This window comes from Babylonia areolata, chromosome 28 (genome assembly GCF_041734735.1).
Source record: "Babylonia areolata isolate BAREFJ2019XMU chromosome 28, ASM4173473v1, whole genome shotgun sequence".
NCBI lineage: Eukaryota > Metazoa > Mollusca > Gastropoda > Neogastropoda > Buccinidae > Babylonia > Babylonia areolata.
The window spans coordinates 10,724,794-10,734,681 of NC_134903.1; the positions used below are offsets into that span (position 1 = coordinate 10,724,794).

The 9,888-nt window shown below is 43.7% G+C and overlaps 1 protein-coding gene across 1 annotated transcript in view; it reads right to left on the minus strand.

Annotated features, from left to right (window-relative positions):
* LOC143302061 (neprilysin-1-like) overlaps positions 1-9,347 on the minus strand; it is a 57,513-nt gene extending 48,166 nt beyond the window's left edge. Inside the window, exons 1-4 of the mRNA XM_076616560.1 lie at positions 9,317-9,347; positions 8,023-8,184; positions 3,676-3,759; positions 1,175-1,380 (exon numbers count right to left, since the gene is read on the minus strand). Of these exons, the coding sequence (XP_076472675.1) occupies positions 1,175-1,380; positions 3,676-3,759; positions 8,023-8,184; positions 9,317-9,347 (483 nt within the window). The remainder of the gene's footprint in view (positions 1-1,174; positions 1,381-3,675; positions 3,760-8,022; positions 8,185-9,316) is intronic.
* Between the last annotated feature and the right edge of the window lie 541 nt (positions 9,348-9,888).

Genomic DNA, 9,888 nt, shown 5'->3' on the forward strand with positions numbered 1-9,888 from the left:
ATCCATTCACACCTTGGCAAGAGTGAGGAAAAAACGGAATGAAGTGCCTTTCCCACGGGAAAAACATCATGCCGAAACGGGGCCTCGAACCCTGATCACTGGTGAACACTGAACCAGAAATCTAATGCATAACCGATTCCGAAAAAAAAATAATAATAATAATAGTAATAAAATTAAAAAATTAAAAAAACGAACAACAAAAGTTATGCTTACCTGTAGAAGAAAAAAAACGAACATCAAAAGTTATGCTTACCTGTAGAAGAAGAAAAAAACGAACAACAAAAGCTATGTTTACCTGTAGAAGGAAAAAAACTAACAAAAGCTATGCCTACCTGAAGAAGAAGAAAAACGAACAACAAAAGCTATGCTTACCTGAAGAAGAAAAAAAACGAACAACAAATGCTATGCTTACCTGAAGAAGAAAAAAAAACGAACAACAAAAGCTATGTTTACCTGAAGAAGAAAAAAAACTAACAAAAGCTATGCCTACCTGAAGAAGAAGAAAAACGAACAACAAAAGCTATGCTTACCTGAAGAAGAAAAAATAAAAACGAACAACAAAAGCTACGCTTACCTGAAGAAGAAAAAAACGAACAACAAAAGCTATGCTTACCTGTAGAAGAAAAAAAAACGAATAACAAAAGCTAAGCTTACATGAAAAAGAAAAAAAAAAGAACAACAAAAGCTATGCTTACCTGAAGAAGAAAAAAAAAACGAACAACAAAAGCTATGCTTACCTGAAGAAGAAAAAGAAACGAACAACAAAAGCTATGCTTACCTGAAGAAGAAGAAAAGAAAACGAACAACAAAAGCTATGCTTACCTGAAGAAGAAAAAGAAACGAACAACAAAAGTTATGCTTACCTGAAGAAGAAAAAAAACGAGCAACAAAAACTATACTTACCTGAAGAAGAAAAAGAAACGAACAACAAAAGTTATGCTTACCTGAAGAAGAAAAAAAACGAGCAACAAAAACTATACTTACCTGAAGAAGAAAAAAAACGAACAACAAAAGTTATGCTTACCTGAAGAAGAAAAAACGAACAACAAAAGCTATGCTTACCTGAAGAAGAAAAAAAACGAACAAAGGTTATGCTTACCTGAAGAAGAAAGAAAACTAACAACAAGAACTGTTCTTACCTGAAGAAAATTAAACGAACGAAAGCGATGTTTACCTGAATGATATTGGACGACGAGTTCTTGTCATCCGCACCAACCCAGCAGCCAATCAGAATGACGGCATCGAAGTCGTGACGTATTTTGGCCAGAACTCTCTCCAGTGAAAAGGAGTCAGGGTCCCAGTCCTTCGTGATGATTGGCCAGCCTCCAAGGTCCGCCATGATCTTCCGTAAAGGGGCGTCACCAATGTCGTTGATCTGAGCTGCGGAATTAATGATAAAAAAACTACGCCATGATTTTTCGTTGTGGGGCATCACCGATATGTTTGATCAATATGATGATAAACCACCGATGCAACCATGTATTTGTTCTGTATTGTCCATGTGTTCTGTGTGGCTTATTCAGGATTAAAGAGGCTATGCCAGTCTTGAATAAAAGCTAATTTGTGTTTGCACATTTCTTCTGTCTTTGCTGCTGTGTGCACATGTCAAATGATTGGTATAAGGGCAGGCCTGGCGCTTCCTTTTTGAGGAAGTGTCTGGGTTTGTTCCAATGTACCTTTTATTTACTTGTGTGCTAGCTAAATCGGTAGCGTAAGTATCACTGACTTGAAGTTGTGTACCTTGTGTAATGGAGAGAGTTACCATTCTTTACTATTTGTTAATCATGTTTGATCTCAGCTGTGCAATAGATATGACAAAAAGAATTGGGGACAGAAAGTCTGTTATCGTTGACTTTGGTATTGTAGTAGTAGTAGTATCATTATTGTTGTTGATATAGTAGTAGTAGTATCATTATTGTTGTTGTTGTAAGTGGTAGTAGTAGAAGTAGTAGTGGTGGTATAAGTGTTGGTGATGTTAGCAGCAGCAGTAGTAGTAGTAGTGATGATGATGATGTTGTTGTTGTTGTAAGTGGTAGTAGTAGAAGTAGTAGTGGTGGTATAAGTGTTGGTGATGTTAGCAGCAGCAGTAGTAGTAGTAGCAGCAGTAGCAGCAGCAGCAGTAGTAGCAGCAGTAGCAGCAGCAGTAGTAGTAGTAGTAGTAGCAGCAGCAGTAGTAGTAGCAGCAGCAGCAGTAGTAGTAGTAGCAGCAGCAGCAGTAGCAGCAGCAGCAGCAGTAGTAGTAGTAGTAGCAGCAGTAGTAGTAGTAGTAGCAGCAGCAGCAGTAGCAGCAGCAGCAGTAGTAGTAGTAGTAGTAGCAGCAGCAGCAGTAGTAGTAGCAGCAGCAGCAGCAGCAGTAGTAGCAGCAGCAGCAGTAGTAGTAGTGATGATGATGATGTTGTTGTTGTTAGTAGTAGTAGTGGTGGTATAAGTGCTGGTAATGTTAGCAGCAGCAGCAGCAGTAGTAGTAGTAGTAGTGATGTTGTTGTTGTTCTTAGTAGTAGTAGTAGTAGCAGTAGTATCATTATTGTTGTCTTTGTTGTTGTTAGTGGTGGTGGTGGCGGTGGTGGTAGTGGTAATAGTAGGAGGAGGAGGAGGAGAATTGTAGCAGCAGTAGCAACATTAGTAGTAGCAGCAGTATCATTATTGTTGATAATGTTAGTAGTAGTAGTTGTTGTCTTTGTGGTTGTAGTTGTAGTAGTATCATTATTGTTGTTGATAATGTTAGCAGCGGTAGAAGTAGTAGTAGTAGCAGCAGGAGTAGTAGTAGTAGTAGTAGTAGCAGCAGCAGCAGCAGTAGTAGTAGTAGTAGCAGCAGCAGCTGTAGTAGTATCATTATTGCTGTTTATGTTAGTAGTAGTAGTAGAATCATTATTGTTGTTAGTGTAGTAGTGGTAGTAGTAGTAGTAGTAGACGATCATTATTGTAATTCATAATGTCAGCAGTAGCAGTAGCAGTAGTAGTAGTGTTCGCGGAAAGCGAAGCAGTAAACAAACGTTTACTCAACACAAAACGTGGGTTGGGGGGGTGGTAGGGGGGACAGAAGGGAATGGTTTCGTAGTTACCAACAGGTCCAGGATGTCCGAGACATTGGCAAGTTGGTAACACTGTCTTTCGTATTTGCGTCTGCCTGCCTGCCTGCCTTTTAATGTCTGTGTGAATGTCCGTCTGGTTCAGGTCAGTGTCTGTCCGTGTCCGTGTGTATGTCTGCCTGAACTTCCTTCTCTTTTAATTATGTCTGGACATCTCTGTTTCTCCGAATCTGTCTCTGTCTCTGTCTCTCTCTCATACACACGCACACACACGTACACGTATCTATGAACGCGTGCGCATCCATATACACACGCATTTGCGATTTAGACGCATGCGCACGCGTGCGCGCACACACACACACACACACACACACACACACACACACACACACACACACACAAACAAGCCGACGCAGAGACATAGACAAAAAAAATGTTAATCTGCGTTAAAGGATGTGTGAGAGAAAGAGTGCGTAAATGTGTATGTGTGTGTGTGTGTGTGTGTGTGTGTGTGAGAGAGAGAGAGAGAGAGAGAGAGAGAGAGGGGGGAGGCAGGGGGGAGAGACAGGGGTTGGGGGTGAGGGAAGGATGGAGGGAGGGAAAAACAGACAGACTGAAAGACAGACAGAGAGAGAGAAAAACTCACTGGTGTTGACACATGACTCATACAAGGTCTTGGCTTTGAGGGTGGCTGCACTGTCATGATCCGTTCTTTCCTGTTCCAACAGTTCTGCACACACACACACACACACACACACACACCACACCATACACACACACACAATATATATATACATATATATACACACACACACACACACACACACACACACACACACACACACACATGTACATATGTTCTGAAACTTTCTCGATGCTGCCATTTAGCTGCTCTTGGCATGTATTTCAAGCATTGAATAATCATACAAATCTCTCTACTGAAGCTGAAGAGGAGTTCATCGTTCGAGTTAATCAGGTGTTTGACAAATCAGACCCTGAAGAATGGTATTATAATGATGATAATAATTTTTATTCTTCTTCCTATTATTATCATTGTTATAATATTATCATCATTGATATCATTATCATCATTTTCACTATAACAATAAATGGTACTTTATAATGTGCTTTACATTCCTTGGCATAGGGGTTCATATAATTATTATTATAACAATAAATGGTATTTTATAAAGTGCTTTATATTCCTTGGTATAGGAGTTCATATAATTATCAATATAACAATAACTGGTATTTCATAATGTGCTTTACATTCCTTGGCATAGGGGGTCATATAATTATTATAACAATAATTGGTATTCTAACAACTAACATCAGTATGGGTGGAGTAAATGTTTAAAAAAAAAGATCAATAATACTGAGCACTATAATCAAGCCTGATGTGCAAGACAAATGGACTACGTAAATGATAAAGCACACACACACACACACACACACACACACACAAACCTTGACATCAATAAAAGCTGATTTGTACATATCTGTTTTGGGGCCAAATTCTCAGTTTCGGTGTGGCGATTTTGGTGTGGAATTTCTTCCAGGTAACAGGACCAAGGCTGTCTTTATATTTTCTTTATTATTTTTTACGATAGGGAATACAAAGAACACACGAGTCAATAGACGATTCGATTTTGATTTGATACGGTTACTTGACATAGCGCCTATCCTCGGACAGAGACCAAGCTCTAAGCGCTTTACAAACTCGGGGTCATTCGAACAACAAGCTGTCTACATGGGTAGAGCCGATCTGTGGCTGCTACTGGACGCTCATCATTCGTTTCCTGTGTCATTCAATCATATTTCAGTGACGCACACATACACATTCTGAGAGACTTGTAACATTTTACGATTATGACTTATATTCATTCACCCCGCCTTGTAGGCAGTCATACTCCGTTTTCGGGGTGTGCATGCTGGGTATGTTCTTGTTTCCATAACGCTGACATGGATTACAGGATCTTTAATGGGCGTATATTTTATCTGCGTACGTGTACACACGAAGAGGGTTCAGGCACTAGCAGGTCTGCACATTATGTTGACCTGGGAGATTGGAAAAATCTCCACCCTTTACTCACCAGGCCCCGTTACCGAGATTCGATCCCGGGACCCTCTGATTGAAAGTCCAACGCTTTAACCACCCGGCTATTGCGCCCGTCAGACGATCACAACGAACTGGATGGAACATACGGTTGAACAAAGACCGGACAAGCACAGAGGGGACGTGCCACGAATAAACATAGAGAGAAAAAAAACATACTGAAACACGTGCAACACGTTTTATAATCAATTATCTGAGCGATACGAAGCCAACCGAGTTGTAGCCGTGAGTGTGGGTTTTCCCCGGAAGCCTTGAAAACGAGGCGAGCGAGCTTTCTGAGGTTCATCAATCAAAAGTCAGGGAGAAATCCGACCAGGAGAAGCACGGCAATCACGGCGGGAAAGACGCAGGACAGTGAGGACAGGTCTGTCTGGCTGCTTCCACGGCGAGGACATAATTACTGGACGGAAATTGTACGTAATTCCGGGAGGAGTGCGCAAGTCTGTATGCGACTGGAAGTGCTGTGTTAACGGTTTACCTAGTAACAGAGGAGAACGTCTGACCTGGCATTAACGTTGTCATAGGAACATGATGACCACACTCACCTATCTGCTAATGTACTGAGGAAAAAGGGCTGAGCAGAAACGGAAGTCAGACATTCCAGCACGTGCTTCACGGAACAATGAAAAGCTGTGTAATGACCTGATTCAGCTTCCAGCTGGATAATAGCAAGGGACAGTCGATGACCGTGTTCGTGACCTGTGCCGGAAAGTGGGGGTCTAATCTGCCGTGGTGTCAACTCACACCGCGATATTTCTTTTTATTGATGTTTTTACCACACATGCAAACACTCACAGTCTCACACAAGCACTGACATCTCAAAAACACAGGTCTAGCAATCACTCGCGTCTCAAAAACACACGTCTCACAAACACTCACATCTCAAAAACTCTCACGTGTCACAAACACTGTCTCACAAAACCTATCGCCTCACAAGCACTCAGAGTCTCACAAATACTCACAGTCAAACTACGGCCAGGCAAAGCACAAACCAAAGCACCACTCACGTCTCACAAACACTCACAGTCTCACAAACAAAATCAAACCACAGCCTGATGAAGCACCACTCACGTCTCACTAACACTCACAGCCTCACAAACACTCACAGTCTCACTAACACTCACAGCCTCACAAACACTCACAGTCTCACTAACACTCACAGCCTCACTAACACTCAAAGTCAAACCACAGCCTGAGAAAGCACCACTCACGTCTCACAAACACTCACGTCTCACAAACTCTCTCATTTCAAAAACACGCGTCTTACAAACACTCATGTCTCAAAAACTCTAACAGTCTCACTAACACTCAAAGCCAGACCACAGCCAGACAAAGCGCCACTCACGTCTCACTAACACTCACAGTCTAACACTCAAAGTCAAACCACCGCCTGACAAAGCACAACTCACGTCTCAAAAACACGTCTCTCAAACACTCACGTCTCGCTAACACTCAGTCTCACTAATACTCAGTCAGACAAAGCACCACTCATGCTGTCTAACGAAAAAAACACAGTCTCACTAATACTCGAAGCCAGACGAAGCACCACTCACGTTGTCTCACACAGTCTCACTAACACTCATATCTCACAAACAACACAGTCTCACTAACACTCAAAGCCAAAGCACCACTCACGTTGTCGCACAAACAACACAGTCTCACTAACACTCATGTCTCACAAACAACACACAGTCTCACTAACACTCAAAGCCAGACAAAACACCACTCACGTTGTCGCACAAACAACACAGTTTCACTAACACTCATGTCTCAAAAACAACAGTATCACTAACACTCAAAGCCAGACAAAACACCACTCACGTTGTCTCACAAACAACACATCTCACTAACACTCATGTCTCACAAACAACACAGTCTCTCTAACACTTAAAGTCAGACAATCACCACTCACGTTGTCTCACAAACAACAGTCTCACTAACACTCATGTCTCAAAAACAACAGTCTCACTAACACTCATGTCTCACAAACAACACACAGTTTCACTAACACTCAAAGCCAGACAAAGCACCACTCACGTTGTCTCACAAACAACAGTCTCACTAACACTCATATCTCACAAACAACAGTCTCACTAACACTCATGTCTCACAAACAACAGTCTCACTAACACTCATGTCTCACAAACAACACAGTCTCACTAACACTCAAAGCCAGACAAAGCACCACTCACGTTGTCTCACAAACATCACAGTCTCACTAACACTCATGTCAAAAACAACACAGTCTCACTAACACTCGTGTCTCACAAACAACACAGTCTCACTAACACTCAAAGCCAGACAAAGCACCACTCACGTTGTCTCACAAACAACAGTCTCACTAACACTCATATCTCACAAACAACAGTCTCACTAACACTCATGTCTCACAAACAACACAGTCTCACTAACACTCATGTCTCACAAACAACACAGTCTCACTAACACTCAAAGCCAGACAAAGCACCACTCACGTTGTCTCACTAACACTCATGTCAAAAACAACACAGTCTCACTAACACTCAAAGCCAGACAAAGCACCACTCAAGTTGTCTCACAAACAACACAGTCTCACTAACACTCAAAGCAAGACAAAACACCACTCACGTTGTCTCACAAACAACAGTCTCACTAACACTCATGTCTAACAAACAACACAGTCTCACTAACACTCAAAGCCAGACAAAGCACCACTCGCGTTGTCTCACAAACAACGCAGTCTCACTAACACTCATGTCAAAAACAACACAGTCTCACTAACACTCAAAGCCAGACAAAGCACCACTCAAGTTGTCTCACAAAACAGCACAGTCTCACTAACACTCAAAGTCAAAACTACAAACCAGACCACGGCACAAACCACAGCACAAAACTCACGCCTGAGCACCAGCTGCAGCTCGTCGTGCAGCTTCTCAAAGGTGGTGTAGCTGTGCTGGTCCTCGGGTATCACGTGCCGCCGGTTCCAGCCCCCGCAGGCGTACTGGAAAAAATCCTGGCACGGGTCGGCTTCCTGGTCCATGGCCGCCATCAGCTGGGCCGCTGAGCCACGAGGTTGTTATCATCGTCATCGTCATGGTTATCGTCATCGTTATCATGACGATGTGATACGATACGACGATGATATGATATGATATCGATATTAATACTTTTTTTTGTGGGTACTTAGAGCATGGTCTCCGACCGAGGATAGGCACTGTATAAGTATCCATGTCAATGTATATGATATGATATGATTTGGTATAAGATCATCATCATTGGTTATCATTGTTATCTATGCTGTCTCTCCCCCACTCTCTCCCTCTGTGTCCTTCCTTCCTTTTCTCTCTCTGCTTCTGTCTCTCCCCCACTCACTCTCTCTCAGTGTTCTCCCTTTCCCCCTTCCTCTCTCCTTCCTTTTTCTCTCTCTGCTTCTGCCTCTCCCCCACTCTCTCCCTCTGTGTCCTCCCTCTCTCTCTCTCTCTCTCCTTCCTTCCTTTTCTCTCTCTGCTTCTCTCTCCCCCACTCTCTCCCTCTCTGCCCCCCCCTTCTCTCCTCCTTCCTTTCTCTCTCTGCTTCTGTCTCTCCACCACTCTCTCCCTCTCTGCCCCCCCTTCTCTCTCTCCTTCCTTTTCTCTCTCTGCTTCTTTCTCTCCCCCACTCTCTCCCTCTGTGTTCTCCCTCCTCTCTCTCTCTCTCTCCTTCCTTCCTTTTTTTCTCTCTGCTTCTTTCTCTCCCCCACTCTCTCCCTCTGTGTCCTCCCTCCCTACCCCCAACACCTCCCGCCCCCACCCTGTGTCCTCTTTCTCTCTCTCTTTCCTTACTCGCTTTCTCTCTCTGCTTCTGTCTCTCCTCCACTCTCTTCCTCTGCGTCCTCCCTCCCTCTCTCCTTCCTTCCTTTTTCTCTCTGTGCTTCTGCACCTCCCCTCCTCCCCTCTCCCTCTGTGTTATCCATCCCTCTCTCTCTCTTTCCATACTCTCTCTCTCTCCCCCACCCCCATATCTCTCTCTCTCCTGTGTCTCCCCCCCCCCCCCCCCCCCTCCTGTGTCATCCAGTCTCCTCTCTGTCTCTCTCTCTCTTTGTGTCCCTCTCTCTCTCTCTCCCTTTGTGCCCAACCCCTCACCCCCACTCTCTCTGTTCCATGCCCCCCTCTATCCACCCCTCCCTTCCCCATCCCCCTCTCTCTGGTCATACCTGTGCTGACGCAGGTGGATGACACACACATCGGCTGGCCCTCCAGATCTGCAATCACACACACACACACACACGCACGCACGCACGCACACACACACACATACACACACAGTGGGCGTATGTTTGAATACAACGATGAACATGTCACATAAGAATAATAACGATATGAGAGAGTAGTAGTAATAGTAGTAGTAGTAGCAGCAGCAGTAGAAGCAGCACCAGCACCAACAGTAGCAGTAGTTGTAGTAGTAGCTGCAGCAGTACTGACAGTAGTAGTGGTAGTAGCAGCAGCAGTAGTAGGAGTATTAGCAGCAGCAGTAGCAGGAGTATTAGCAGTAGTAGTAGCAGCAGCAGTAGTAGGAGTATTAGCAGCAGCAGCAGGAGGAGTATTAGCAGCAGCAGTAGTAGAAGTAGTAGTAGTAGCAGTAGTAGGAGGAGTATTAGCAGCAGCAGTAGTAGTAGCAGCAGCAGTAGCAGTAGGAGTATTAGCAGCAGCAGTAGTAGCTGCAGCAGCAGTACTAACAGTAGTAGTAGTAGCAGCAGCAGCAGTAGTAGTAGTAGTAGTAGCAGCA